We start from the raw sequence: 16,021 nt of genomic DNA on the forward strand, positions 1-16,021 counted from the left end.
AGGAAAGCTTTCACACTCTTGGCTGTTTCCTTACGTGGAAATATTATAGTATAACAATATACTTTCAGCATAAAAGGCAAAATTTTTGTACTGATAAACAAACTATAGTCTATGTTTAGAACCGGCATTCTCTTGGAAATTTTTTCGTCTGCAGTTTCTTTAGATTTACGTATTTGTTTGTGTCCTTAAAAAGTGATTTCGAGTGATTTCTTGTGTTTTTAAAGTGTTTATTAAAAAGCAAATATTTCTACAATAAGGTTAAGTCCATACGTCTGTCGTTATAGGCCAGGTTTTATCATCTATTTAGGCATATTAGAATTTTGATCTTTAAATGAATCGTCTGTATCATCATTTAGAAAGCGTAGTAACTCAATAAATACATTTAGGTTCGGTCCATACTTACGTCTTTAACGATAATAATTTTAAGTATGTTAGAATCGTCATCTTGATTTCAAACTTTTTCCGAAGGATTCATGTGACAGTATATTTCTATTTAGAAACCTTATCTACTCGATGAAAGAACGTAAAGTCATTTTAAATGTTTAAATTTTAGGTATGAAGAAAAATAATTAAATTGTAAAGTTAGTAATCAAAATTTTAAATTGGGTTGAAGTTTAACTCGTCGCTTATTTGTCCTATCGTTGTATAAACTCAAAAATTGCATCAACAGAATTACTTTCTTAAACTGTTATAAAAGGAAGGAGTCTAGGAACGATTAATTGATTTACATCCCCATTCATAAAAAAAAAAAAAAAATTACCATTATTTTAGGCTAAAATTACCAATAAGTTTGAAAATTTGCACACTGTTAGTTTAAACTAAATTATTTAAAGAAATCAACTCCCATTTTTTGTACTTTTTTAAAACCTTAAATTGAAAATTGGTCGAGTCACCTTCCCCCTTCTCCTACCTGAAGTGCTAATTTAAGATCTCATGAATGGCTTTACAGATCGATCTTAATTTTTAGAATTGTCTATTGGTCTATGATTTTTAAAGCTTTTTAGTAGAGGAAAAGATGATACGTTAAAAATTTTAGGTTTAGTTCTTTCATAAAATTAACTTTTTTGAACGCACACCTGTAGTAGTGAGAGTAGAGTCGTGCCGGGTCGACCCGGCAGACAAGAACTTTCGCGGACTATCTGACGGACGGCCGGAAAATTCGCAGCCTCGCAAAATTTGCGGAAATCTCGCCGGTTGCAGGGAGTCATAGATTGGACAATTAAAAAAAGAATAACTATTCTCTATTTAAGCAATATTTAGGGTTTTGTATTAATGGGGGAAGGTCTATTTTTTTCCCATTGCACTATGCCTCCCTTTAGTTATTAATATTCTTCAGTAACATAACTAGAACAGTACTGTAGTAAAGTATCTATAGCTGTAATTCTGCTGTAATACTATCGTGATAAACAGCCACAGAAATGGCATTAAACCAACCGTAACTTGTTGTCAATTTTAATCAGATTTATAATAAGTTTGTTTTTCTTTTATTTTGCAGATTTTTTGGATTTTTAAACTAGTTGTTTGGAGTTTTTAAAAAAATCATATGTGTTCTCTATATAGGATATGTCTCTGTAATAAATTTAAAAAAAATAAATTGTGTTTGTTACTATTATGACTGTTCCCAAGAACCAAAACAGGTTTAATCCGTAGCTTAAGAACGTCTTGAGCTTAAACTGTCTAACAAAACTGGTTTCAATTTTAGAATTTTCTTTAAATTCGTGGATAAATTGTCTGAAATACGATGCTATACATGATTTTTTAGTATGGCTGAGAACCGGTTCTAGTTCAACGGATATTATTTGGATGCAAAGTTATACTAAAAATTTATACTGTTGTATAATTATTATCCTTGTTTGTGACGTCATAGATAAGACTTTCAGTAGACATGGCAAAATTTTAAAATCATATGTTTTTAAAAAGTAGTGGGTTAAAGATAGCAACATTTTGCAAATAATAATTTGTATTGTTAAACTTATTTCTCATTAAAATATGCAAAATGAAATGAATCAAAAACTATCCTATAATATAAAGTGGTAAGGTTATTTTGATGTCTGAAGCCGAATGGGTTGTACTTTTCAGTAAAGATTTGTAATGTATGTTGAGTTGTTTTAGTAATAGTTTTTAATAGTTTTATTTTGCTGGCTAGGTTTATAAAGATTTCCTTCATAATGCACCAATTTTTTTTTTAAATAAATAACTTTATGAATGAACATGAATAAATCATTTACTACTTTAATTCATACTAGCAGCTGCTGAACCCCTAGCATCTAGGGGCTCTATATTCGAAGGGACATGGAAGGGCAAAAAATAGACCTTTAAGAAGCTTCGCCTTAAAGGAGAACCATATCGGTTCAGCGATAGAGAGATTCTTTGCTACAAACAATAAAAAGCTTACTACTTTATATAATAGTGCCATGATATCTGCATCTTTGTTTTTTTGTTATTCCAATGAGCTTTAAAACGTTATAAAGAGCAGCTACATATTTGTTATCAACTCTTGTTTTTAAGTCAAAAATAAATTATGTATTGAGTTTTTTTTTTAATTAACACTTCTTGTATCTTATTATTAAATTTTTCAACCTCTATCTTGTTTCGTAGATTCTACAATATTATGAAAAAACAAGATTGACAACATTCATAAAAGCGAAGCTCTGAAACGGAAGGTCTAATGAACATAAACACTTGTATAGTATCAGAACTGAATAATCAGAATATAAATATAAAATATAATTATAAAAGTTAAACGAAACAAAATTGTAAGTAAATCTGTTTAAAAACAGTATATTGTTTACGGACATACTTACATTTGTAGGACTTGATTATAGAGTTGCTTCGTTTATAATAATGTACTTTGTTGTCCTAGGAATCAGTATACCAAGAATCAGAACAATCACATAATTTTATCACATTAAAATTTGATGTTAAAAAAGGTAAAAAGAAACATGTTTAAAATGAACAGACTGACTTTCTGCAGTTTCTGGTAACGGCTTCGCCTTCTAACCCGTACCTAACTCCTATAGTAATCATCATGCAAGGTTTGAAATCGATAGCACACTTCTAACAGGCCTAAATTAACGAAAAGAGCTATACTTTACGTACGAACCTACTCTAATTCTAGAAAAACTTCGCTTTTAAAAATTAATTTATATATTTTAGCTATTTAATACCATATCCATAACGTCTTATCAATGAAGTATTATATACCTAGCCCTTTACAGTCGGGCCCCTTGCCGCACCTTAATCGGTCGGGGGGGGGGGGGGGGGGGCGTTCAACGCCCCCCCTTATTATCTCAGTTCCTATTAGAGCTAGAGGGCTAAATTTTTTTGTGCAAGTCCCCTGTTTGATAATGAATTTCCGACCTTTTATAAGTCTAAGTCAATTTTCGCTTCCTTCACCCTTTTATTTAACAACCTTTGTTTTTAGGTCTTTTTTTAATTAAAAATTTCAAACGGCTGTAATTTTATTATTTTTGAAGCTAGAAGAAAAATTTTTTTCCAGAAAATGTTTATCTTTATGTAAATTTTACATTAGAAATATCAAAATATAAATTTCAGCGGCCGCAGCTGTACTTAGCAGCTGCCAGCCGCCGCAGTCGGCGGTCGGCGGGAAAATGGCGGCGGATCTTCATGAAATTTTAATATGTTATGTAGACATGTAAGAAAAGCTTAAGTTTAAAATTTGAAGTCTCTAAGTCAAAAATTGCGGCCACAGGAGCCTTTTAAAGATTTCTGGAGACCTGGAGGATCAGGACCTGCAGGATCATACCTGGAACCTGAAAGTGACATGAACACCTGTATTTCATATAAGGATGTACTACTAGAGGATTTCTTAGTATTTTGGTATGATAAAATGCTTTGTTTTAGTCAAAAAAATATTTTTCCTCTTTACCTGGATGACCCTGCCAGGTTTGCTGGCATCCTGTGCCCGCCAGGATGGAGATTTTCAAAAAATTCCAACTCTCAGTTATGTGTCATACCCATACTTAAAAAGTCAAGCAGTTTGGGCTCTTTATCTTTCACACACAGAAAATAAGATAGAAAAAACCGGATGGGGGGGCGTTCAACGCCCCCCCCCCCCCCGACCGTTAAGGGCTAGTACACATATTTGTAATATGTACAAAGCTACTGGAAAGCATTTTTCAATGTTCTTATATAAAAGTACTGAAAATAGCTTTTTTCCTGAGCTTGATCTTTAAATCATTTTAGTGGTAAGCCAGATCGGGGTGAGCTAGATCGGGGTGGCTCACCTCGATCTGGCTCACCACTAAATGATTTAAAGATCCAGCTCTGCTATTGGTTAGTTTAATTTGTACAAAATACAGAAGGTTCGTAATAATCAAATTCTAAGCCAACCAAAGCTTCCTCAGGGATCTAGATCTGCAGGATCATACCTGGAATCTTAAGATGACATACACAAACAATGTAGATGCATATTAAATCGTCCCGCTCTGGAAAAATTTTGTTAAAATTTTGACCCCTAGCCAAAATATGGTTGGTTTATGCAAAAAAACATTACCCATGCAAAAAAAATTTTTCTGTAATGCAAAAATTGCGACCACACAAGCACTAAAAAGTTTTTAAAATCTGCAGAAAGACCTGTTTTTAAAGCCTTTGTGTGATCTCTATTTACATTACAGAAAATATATTTTGCACGGGTCATTTTTTTTTGCATAAATCAACCATATTTTGGCTGGGGGCCAAAAATTTGACAAAATTTTTCCAGAGCGAGACGATTAAATGGGTATTGTAGTATTTTAGTATATTTTGTCTCTTTTTGGTGACCTTATATGTTTTGCTGTTGATCTGTGGACGCCAGACGAAAGTTGAGCAATCACAGGACAAATATAATCACTAAAAAAATTTTAATTTCAGTTGTTTTTAAGATCTTAATTGACATGCTTTTCTGACATCATGAATCTTCAGGGATAAGACAATGGGCGGTTAATTGGCATCTACAATGACGATAAACAAAATTATCAATGATAGTTTTAAGCTAACTAAGAAGATAAAGTAGTTATAAAACTTTGAGTACCAGTGTATGATATAGTATGTGGTATTATTGCGTGGTTGTAATAATCTGCAACTTTCTTACAATGTCCTTTGTCTTCAGACAGACTCGAGGACAACAGAAATTATTAGAAAGCAAAACAACCGTATTTTGTGCCTACTGTTTGTTTATGGTGTAGCTACTATATAAATGAGGTATGTTCGAAACAATAGTGTGCACATGGTTTAGTCATGGGGGAGGGGGCACTTGTGCAGTTCATCCAAAAATTTTAAAATCCCTCTGAAGTTAAATCAAGGGGGCGTAGGAGACCGGTCTTTGAAAGAGGTTTTATACAAAAAACAAATAGGGGGTATTTTTTTATTTTCAGGGAGGTAATATTTTTTCTTATCACATATTCCTTTTGTAATAATGCTTACTTGAACAAATTTACCAGAAAAATACTTTCATATAATGAGCATTATAGGAAAAAGTCATATACAATGATTGATTGACAAAACATGTTCATGATTCCTAAGTTATTTTTCTTTATTCTAACTGCAATTCCCTTTTCTTTATTTCAATTTTTCACTTCATAAAGAATGAATATTGCTAAGTTATTTTTGTATTTTGATAAGATGTTAGTTAGAGTTTTTACCAAATAAGGATTTTTAAAAATCAAGAAAATTAAACTAATTCTAAGATTGAGGAACTTACATTATACTTTCACTGGATTTAATTATTTTTAATTTTGTCGATTTCCCTGGGGAGGGTGGTGGTACTCTCCCCAAAATAGTTCTAAACCTTCCCGGGACCTATGATAACCTTCCCTGTTAAAAGGAACCCGATCAATTCAGTGGTTAGCAAGATCCTTTGGTAAAAACATCCTGTTACTTTATTATAAGGATTCATAATCTGTCATTATCACTGTATTTTAATATGTTGACTGAAATAAATATTATATGTTTATGTTGGACTGATATAAAACAGGCTAAAGCTAGATCATTTCTAACAATCTATATTATTGTAAATCTAGTACCAAGAAAATAAGGAAAGCTTTCACACTCTTGGCTGTTTCCTTACGTGGAAATATTATAGTATAACAATATACTTTCAGCATAAAAGGCAAAATTTTTGTACTGATAAACAAACTATAGTCTATGTTTAGAACCGGCATTCTCTTGGAAATTTTTTCGTCTGCAGTTTCTTTAGATTTACGTATTTGTTTGTGTCCTTAAAAAGTGATTTCGAGTGATTTCTTGTGTTTTTAAAGTGTTTATTAAAAAGCAAATATTTCTACAATAAGGTTAAGTCCATACGTCTGTCGTTATAGGCCAGGTTTTATCATCTATTTAGGCATATTAGAATTTTGATCTTTAAATGAATCGTCTGTATCATCATTTAGAAAGCGTAGTAACTCAATAAATACATTTAGGTTCGGTCCATACTTACGTCTTTAACGATAATAATTTTAAGTATGTTAGAATCGTCATCTTGATTTCAAACTTTTTCCGAAGGATTCATGTGACAGTATATTGTTATTTAGAAACCTTAACTACTCGATGAAAGAACGTAACGTCATTTTAAATGTTTTATTTTTAGGTGTAATGAAAAATATTTAAATTGTGAAGTTAGTATTCAAAATTTTAAATTGAGTTGAAGTTTAATTCGTCGCTTATTGTCCTATCGTTGTATAAACTCAAAAATTGCATCAACAGAATTACTTTCTTAAACTGTTATAAAAGGAAGGAGTCTAGGAACGGTTAATTGATATACATCCCCATTGATAAAAAACAAAATTACCATTATTTTAGGCCAAAATTACCAATAAGTTTGAAAATTTGCACACTGTTAGTTTGAACCAAATGATTTAAAAGTCAGGAAGGGGACATTTTACTGGTATCCAAAGTTTATTATTAGTCCATTGTCCTATCCCTTAAGATCCCTCAAATTTAGAAATTTAGGTACCCAAAGTTTTGAAGTCTACTAATGAGAGAAAGGTTGAATAAAACTTTGGGTTCAAGAACATTTGTAGTCAGATGTCCTCTCTCTCATTGCTACATGTAACTAAGCTAGTCACTGTTTTTTTTTCAGAAAGTACAAATTTTTTACTAGTACAAAATGACCGCTGAAAATATACCTTCAACAGACGCACTTCTGACTAAGGAAAATAAATATATTTAACGTTTTAATAATGCGAAGCTTTTCTTTCGTTACAGTCTGCCGTTCGTCAATAAAGGATTGCTTTAATAGCATATATGACAAGTTAAAATTGGTCTAACTGGTTAAAATTTTGTACAAAGATTCTAATTTAACTATAAGTCACAATCATAGAAGCATACTAACTTTTTTTCATTATTTTTTTTAATTTTTTTTAGATGTTGAATTTCAATTATAGAATTTTAACACAGTTACTGACGAACAAAAGAAACGAAGACCAAACTTCATTACACGTTTGATTCCTGTGACGTCATAAAATGAGGAAGATGAGAGGAGAAGTGGGAAAGAAAATCCCTAAAAAAGAGATGGACAATATGACGTCAAAAGTGGTGCAAAAGTAATGCAATTTGGTCTTCGTCACTAAAAAATTACATATATATTAATTCTAAAAGGCGAAAGAACTATACGCGGCCACATTCAATGGAGAACCCGTAACCCATGCTGCGATGGCGCCTGGCAGGTTTGAATAATTAATGAAAACCTGACCCAACCCAACCTATGAGTATGGCTTTAAGCCATACATAACAAATGTATTTTTCATTAGAGTTAATTCATTTCACAGTAACTTGCTGCCGCACCCCCATTCGATGGGGGAAGGAGCCTAAAACCACCTTAAGTTAGAAAACAATTTCCTAAAATCATCTGGAACCTATGTGAAGCTTTCCTACAATGGAGAACCTAATCGGTTAGTGGTTAGTAGGATCTTAACTGACAGATAAACACATTAATAATTAAATGCTACATATTTTAACTAAAGTTTAAGATAATAATAAAAGTGGTTGTAACGAATTTCATATCAACATCCTATTTTTTAAAAACTTGGCGTCGACTAAATTAAAAGCTATAATAGGCAGGGGGGCTGCTATTCTATTTGAAATCACCAAAAATTAAATGTTTAGTTGGAGTAAAAATTGAGTAAAACTGTTTTTTGTGTGTGTAACTGAAAGGGAAGTGAGTAAGAAAAGGAGAAAAGGGAATGGGGTTTAGGGGGAAATTTTCACTCATAATTGTTTTTCAGAATCACATTCCATTTTCTATCTAGTCTAATGACATTAAAACTGCAAACTTTTATTGACATAATTATTTTAAAGAATACATTCAATTTAATATGTGATTATTATGACAGAATCTCCTATTTAATATTGATTATTTATCGCATCGTATTATAGACATCTTTTAACGGATGTTATAAAGAAGAGTAAAAGATTAAAACCGGTTTTGTTAGCCCCGAGGAGTTAAAGGTTAGTTTAACGGAACTGGTAGGTATTAATTTTATTATTCTTACTTTAATATTCGTGAAAAATTGTCTGTAATACGATTCTATACATGATTTTTTCAGTATGGCTGAGAACAGGTTCTAATATCCATCGGTTTGGAAGCCGTACTTATTTTTTTTATTTCATTTAGAGTAAATCTTATTGGCGAGCATACGGACTATAACGCTGGTTTTGTGTTTCCTATGGCGTTGCCCCTAGCTACGGTTATTGTTGGCTCTAAAACAGGTATACATAGATAGATTGATAGATAGATAGTTTGATACATAAATAGGTAGATATAAATATAAACGAATAGATTGATAAATGACTAGATGAATGATGTATTATATTGGATAGATAGATTGATGGGTGAATAGATGTAAAGATATGTAGATAGATTAGACAGATATAGAGAAAGATAAATTGGAAGATTCGTATATGCATGTACTGAAAGATCATGATAGACAGAAAGACAGACATAAAGACAGACACGCATACAGAAAAACCGATACAGAACAGACAAACAGACAGACAAACAGACAAACAAACAGACAGACAAACAGACAGACAAACAGACAGACAAACAAACAGACAAACAGACGGACAAACAGACAGACAAACAGACAGACAAACAGACAGACAAACAGACAGACAAACATACAAACAGACAGACAAACAGACAGACAAACAGACAGACAAACAGACAGACAAACAGACAGACAAACAGACAGACAAACAGACAAACAGACAGACAAACAGACAAACAGACAGACAAACAGACAGACAAACAGACAGACAAACAGACAGACAGACAAACAGACAGACAAACAGGCAGACAGACAGACAAACAGACAGACAAACAGACAGACAAACAGACAGACAATAGACAGACAAATAGACAGACAAACAGATAGACAAACAGACAGACAAACAGACAGACAGACAAACAGACAGACAAACAGACAGACAAACAGGCAGACAAACAGACAGACAAACAGACAGACAAACAGACAGACAAACAGACAGACAAACAGACAAACAGACAGACAAACAGACAGACAAACAGACAGACAAGCAGACAAACAAACAGACAGACAAACAGACAGACAAACAGACAGACAAACAGATAGACAGACAGACAAAAAGACAGACAAACAGACAGACAGACAGACAAACAGACAGACAAACAGACAGACAAATAGACAGACAAATAGACAGACAAACAGATAGACAAACAGACAGACAAACAGACGGACAAACAGACAGAAAATAACATACAAATTGATTAATGTAGGTTTTTTTAGATGGAAATGTCAGCCGGGTAAAAAGCTTTTCTGAAGACGGAATTGTTGAATTTGACGTAAAGGCCATTCAGCCAGGACAGGAACCGTTCTGGGCTAATTATATCAAGGTATCTTTCTTTTGACCGACAAGATCAACAGACAAAGTAAATCACATATTAGAATCTTAATTTATAAAATAATCTTCGCAAAAAAATCTTCAGCAGTCTATCTAACGGACAGACAGACAGGACAGACGTACAGATATTTAAAATTATATATTAGCTTCTGAAGATGATTAAAGCCTTTTCCACAGATTATGACGTCATACGATAGAATTGCCAATGAGAGGCCAGCATAGATTTTACCATTGGTCAATTACAGTGTATGCTGGCCTCTCTTTGGCTATTTTATCATATGACGTCATAATCTGTTTAGGGGCTTTAATCATTTTCAGAAGCTAATATATAATTTTAAATATCTGTACGTCTGTCTGTCTGTCCGTTAGATAGGCTGCTGAAGATTTTTTTCGAAGATTCCCTTATAAATTAAGATTATAATATGTGATTTACTTTGTCTGTTGATCTTGTCGGTGAGGCTACTTATGATATAGAAAAGTTTTGTCATTTTTATTTTTTTGTGTTTTGACCAAGGCTACTGCTCTTTAACTAATTTTGTCAGATTGCCCATGCAATATGTTTTTTTTGCGAATTTTAACTTAGGGATGCAGTCCTTCTTTTTATAAATTAAATATCTATCTATCAATTTGATTATAATGCATTTTGTATCTAGCTGAATTAAATAAATCAGAATCATAGCTATGCTGGAAAGTTAATCATTGAATCGTATTATAGACAGCTTTTCGCGGATAGAAAATTTTAAAATTCAAAAGTGAAACCAGTTTTGTTAGCCCCGAATTTTTAATTCTGATGATTAATTCAATGATTTTTATTTTATTATTCGTTGAAAATTGTCTGTAATACCCTGCTATACATGATTTTTTAGTATAGCATAGAACCGGTATTAATCCAGTGGATATTAATCGGTTTTAAGCTTTAATGGAAAAACATTTCAAAGTATATTAGAGTTTATTTAAAAACCTTATTAAAATAATAATATTATATTTAGTTATTTGCAAAATTTCACCTAATTAACACGTAATTACAAACGGATTAAGATTCAAAGAAATTAACAATCTACGAGATTTATAATTCTAGTAGCGAAGCTATTGTGTAATTGACGGTGTCGACTGTTTGTCATTTGCATGTAATCATACTTCAAAAATTCAAATCAGTAAAAGAAGGATGTAAAAACCCTCCTCATCCCCCCTAGGTTTTTTTTGTGTATTTCATCAAATCCCCAGTGATGTCTTGTTTTATGTCTTTTGAAGCAGACAGATGGACAAAACAATGTATAGACAAGATGTGCAATTGTCATAGGAATCATCACTGAAAATTCTGGCAGCCGAGAACCTTTCCTTTTCCCCATAGCGTTACGGACTGACAGACAGACAAAGTGAATTATAGAGAGGCTTTGTTACTCCTAATCCCAAATTAAATACACTTACTTACAGCCGGGATTAAGATTTAAAGAAACAAATAATTTTAAAGTTACAAATATAAATTCTTTAAACCTGCTTAATATACAAGTTATTCTGCATTAATTAGCAGCGCAGCCACTATACAATTAGGTTTTTCTCTGGATATGAAACCACTGTCATTTCAGAAATTTATGTGCATTTTGTAATTTTAGTAACGGCATTAGCGTTATTGGTAAAGTATTGAGTTCGAGTTTAGACTAGGGTTGGGCCGGATACTTATTTGGCCGGATATCCGGCAAATAACAGGATATCCTGCCGGATAACCGGATATTGAAGAAGCAAAAAAAGTTTATTCATAAGAATCGGCTGCCGTTTAACTACTGATTGGCAGATGCGGCAGCTGGCAGCTGCCTAGAACAGCTGCCGCCGGCAAAAATCATATTTCGGGATTTCTATTATAAAATTTTCATTTAAATAAACATTTTGTAAAAAAGAAATTTTCATCTATCTTCAAAAAAAAGAAAATTACAGCCATTTAAAATATAATAAGTATAAATTTTTTAATTATAATATCAACGATTATTTTGCCGGATATCCGGCCGGATAGTTTCAAATTCCGGTATCCCGTCGGATATTTGAAATGGCCGAATATCCGGCCAAGCTCTAGTCTGAGAGCTAAAAATGGGAATTACTGCTACCCTATCAGGCACGTGACATCAACCGTAAGAAAAAGGGGGATTCCTTACTAGCTTATTGGCACACACGCAACTCATTACCATGCAGATTTAGGACTTCAACACAAAAGTCATGCCAACTAGTTTTGTCTCCTACTCTTTCTTAGTTTTGTGCTTCGCTTTTTATGAATGCTGTCACTCTAGTTTAAAAATTAATTATATACTGCTGTGTTGGCGAAATTTTAGAATCTAATTGAAATTCTAATGAGTAGGTAAATTTATAATTTATTATTTTATCATTCTATCTATCTTCATATCTATCTTTGTATATATTTTTCAATCCAACTATTTTGAAGGCTTCATGTTAACACCTTTTATTTGAAATTTTTTTCTGTTCTTTATAGCACCGTCATTTTTCAGCAATAATTTTGTGGCAACGCCTCCTTTTGATAGGTTATTTTAGGTTAAGTTAGGTGATTGCCGACCCCGCAAGGTTAGACAATTAGCCCCACAGGGGCTAGAAATAGGAGAAAAGCTACTGTTAAAATACGACGAAATGCCGCTTAAGAGTCACGAAAGGGACTATACCCTAAATATCTATTTAAACTGTAGGCATGCTTAAATTAACCCTAAAAAAATTTACTTTGTCTTTTTTTAATTGGAAAGTGGAGGTTCCAGTTTTCCGACCCTACTCCCTCAAGTGTCTTAAGAGTCTTCTAGGGACGCATTTGCTAGTACTTTGATATAGTAGCAGCCAGATAGATAGATAGTTTGCATAGTACTTGAAATAAATCAATTAAAATTAATGAATCTAAACTATTTAAAGTTTATTTTGATTCAGGGATTCATGTTGCACAGGGATAGGACAATTAAATGTATTTTAGCGAATAGGGAGGTGTATTTTAACCCTTACAGATCAGGGTTTTTTCAATCTCATTTTTTTTGTAGGTAAGATGAAGAGCTGTGACTTTATGACTTTTTAAGTTTAGTAATTATACGTCGGCAAGAGTTGATTTTATTAGGATATCTGGTCTGTGTCGGTTGTGAGGTCCGGTCAAAGTCGGTTGGGTAGCACCAAAATTGAAAAAAATTCTAATTAAATCTTAATTTCTATATTATAACTTTTGTGTATAATTTAGAAACCTAAAATTTTTTTTGGTGAATACTTAAATATCAATGACCTTCTGAGAAAAGTGGTGTTATGACCGTTTGACCGCTCCCTGGCCGACATTATGACCGGTTTTTTGTCCGGCTTTTACTATAGACATATATCATGAATATCGTGGCTTCTATTACAGCTAGAGACCTATAAATCCTTGAGCAACAATAAACAGATAAAAATATTGATTGGCGCCGCCAACCGCCGTTTTACCGCCGAAACCGCCGAAAATGGCGGTTTCCGTCATTTGTCGTTTTTCGGCGATGATAAGAAAAAGTATTTTTTTGTTATAACAATCTGTAACAGGAGCCGAGATAAAGAGCCCCCCCCCCCCCCCCGATCTTTTAAGGTGGGAATTGGGGCCCAATCTGTAAGGGTTAAGTATCCTCTCATCCACTGAAAAAAAAATAAAATGTTTCCGAATTGGCAAATTGATGGGCGATGCCAGCCTATACTAACAATGAATTAATTCAGAAAAAATCACGAAACTATCGTGTTTTTCAGCTGCCGTTGGGGAGAAACTCATAGTAAAATTGACGACCCCTCCATTTACCCCCCAATTATTATTTTAGATTTATTTCGCTTGTTGGTTTTACCTTTTTCCTGGCGCGAAGCGTGTACATTTTTCAAATCTCCCCTTTAAACTTAAGGGAGGTGTGACTTTTTGCCCTAACACCCCTCATGTCTGTATGAGGGGGTGTAGACCATTGTCAATAAGGCTAGGAGGGTATATTCACTCCCTTAATTTTGCGAGGATGTTAATTACACCCCCCTTTAACCCCCTTCTACGCACCTCTGAATTTAATGTTTTAATTTTTTTGTTATTTTTTCCCTATATCTTTATCCATGATTTTTATATATTAACAAGAATAACTTTACATGAGGGGAGGAACTTAATTATTTTTGGGGGAATAGATTTTCTCGTATTCATTCGAATCCGGTGGATAGGAACCGGTTCTCATGAATACGAAAAAACTATGTCTAGCATCGTATTATATCCAGTTTTCTACCAATATAGAAATGTACAATCATAAGATTAAAACCAGTTTTTTTAGCCGGTGCCTTCGGCACCACGGGGCTAAAAAAACTAGTTTTAATCTTATAATTGTACATTCTATATCCGCGGAAAGCCGTTTATAATACGATACGAGAAATAACTATTATAATCTTTAAGAAGTACCATGATGTCTGCCTGTCTGTCACTTAATATCCAAGTAATGGCCTGACCAAAAAAGAGATAACTTTTAAGGAAAGCTCCGTATTTTACTTGTCAGAATTTTAGCCATTTCTTATGCCTATATAAATTAAAATACTATATAAATCAATTTAACTACATAAAGATTTATCATTTATCTATTTTTGATACAAGACAAAAAACATCTTAATGCTTTATTTTTTAAAGTAGGGAGTAGAATTTGGTTTGTAAAATGCACTAGTACCCAAATGTTTTATAACCCCTTACTTATTGGCTCAAATACTTAAGATACTTTTATTGAATGTTGATTAGCTAGCTCCGAATCAGTTGTGTCCAAACTTTTCAACCAATAATTATAATACAAAAGGTGTAATCAAGTGTGTCAACTTTGGGTATATATGTGAATTTCTCTCGATTGTCTTATCCCTTTAGATCCCTGTATAGATGTATTGTATATTATTTTTTTAGGGTGCCATAGCAAACTTTCACGATCAGGAGGCTTTGGTCAACTTCAATGCTGTCATCATTAGTTCTGTACCTCAGGAACGGGTGTCAACATTTTATCAGAAATTCCGTAATGTTAAAAATGAAATTAATGTCCATTAAAAGTGCAGCTAATAAAATCATTACCCGTTGCTTTTGTTTGTCTTTAATGCATTCATTGTTAGCTCTGTGCCTCTGGAATAGGTGTCAAAATTTTACACAAATTTCCGTTATTTAACAAGGACAATTATGTTAACTAGAAGTGCAACCAAATAAAAAGCTTTTCAGCATTAAGAAAATAATTTCTAATACTATTAATTTCTTATCTATGTATCTCAGGAAAGGGTGTCAACATTTTTTTAAAAATTCCGTAAATTGTCAACAATATTTCTATTTCACGGTGGTTTTAGTTATCTTTAATACTTTGATTGTTAGCTCTGTTCCTCAGGGAAGGGTGTCAAATTTTATATGAAAATCTGTAAATTATCTTAAATTAAATTAAAGAAAAATAGCACAGCAAAAAAGTAATGACATTTTGGTTTTGATTATCTTTAATACTTTCATTGTTAGCCAGTGTTTCGGAGCCGGAGCCGGGAGCCGTGGAGCCGCAATATTTTGCTGGAGCCGGAGCCATAATTTTCGTTAAAAAAAGGCTCCGGCTCCGGACTTTATAAATAAAAAGATTTTTTATAAATTATAATTTGGTAACTCTGTTTTGTCATGTGCAAATGCCCCTATAAATTAGTTTTTCAAGTCCATTTTTATCAAAAAATGAACTTTTAAAACCTTCAAAAGTCAAAAATAGACGTGGGGAAAAAATATGTCGAGTTTTTTCTTGAATTTAGTTCGGAGCCGGAGCTGGAGCCTGAGCCGCACCAAAATCAAACGGTTCCGAAACGCTGTTGTTAGCCCTATATATACTTCAAGAATTGGTGTAAATATTTTAAAAGAAATTCTGTAAATTAACAAGGACAATTTTTGGGAATAGTCCCTTTCGTAACATCGCGCCATAAGGGGCGATTCGTCGTATTTTTAAAATGGCTTTTTATAGGTTATTTTAGGTTAGGTTAGGTTAGATTGGGTTAGGTGATTGTCCCACAGGGTTAGGTAATTTGCCCCGCAGGGTTAGAGCCCCCCGCAAGGGCTAGAAATAGGAGAAAAGCTACTGTGAAAAATACGAAGAACCGCCCCGTAAGGTGCGATGTTACAAAAGGGACTATACCCCAATTT

At 33.1% G+C, this 16,021-nt stretch overlaps 1 protein-coding gene across 1 annotated transcript in view; it reads left to right on the forward strand.

The window, feature by feature from the left end:
- Nucleotides 1-7,076: 7,076 nt before the first annotated feature.
- Nucleotides 7,077-16,021, forward strand: part of LOC145305229 (galactokinase-like) — a 33,912-nt gene continuing 24,967 nt past the window's right edge. The window contains exons 1-5 of the mRNA XM_080146818.1: nt 7,077-7,147; nt 7,594-7,664; nt 8,612-8,706; nt 9,765-9,871; nt 14,777-14,849. Of these exons, the coding sequence (XP_080002944.1) occupies nt 7,106-7,147; nt 7,594-7,664; nt 8,612-8,706; nt 9,765-9,871; nt 14,777-14,849 (388 nt within the window). The 5' untranslated portion in view covers nt 7,077-7,105. The remainder of the gene's footprint in view (nt 7,148-7,593; nt 7,665-8,611; nt 8,707-9,764; nt 9,872-14,776; nt 14,850-16,021) is intronic.

Source organism: Acartia tonsa, chromosome 14 (genome assembly GCF_053477335.1).
Source record: "Acartia tonsa isolate MP-2025a chromosome 14, ASM5347733v1, whole genome shotgun sequence".
Taxonomy (NCBI): domain Eukaryota; kingdom Metazoa; phylum Arthropoda; class Copepoda; order Calanoida; family Acartiidae; genus Acartia; species Acartia tonsa.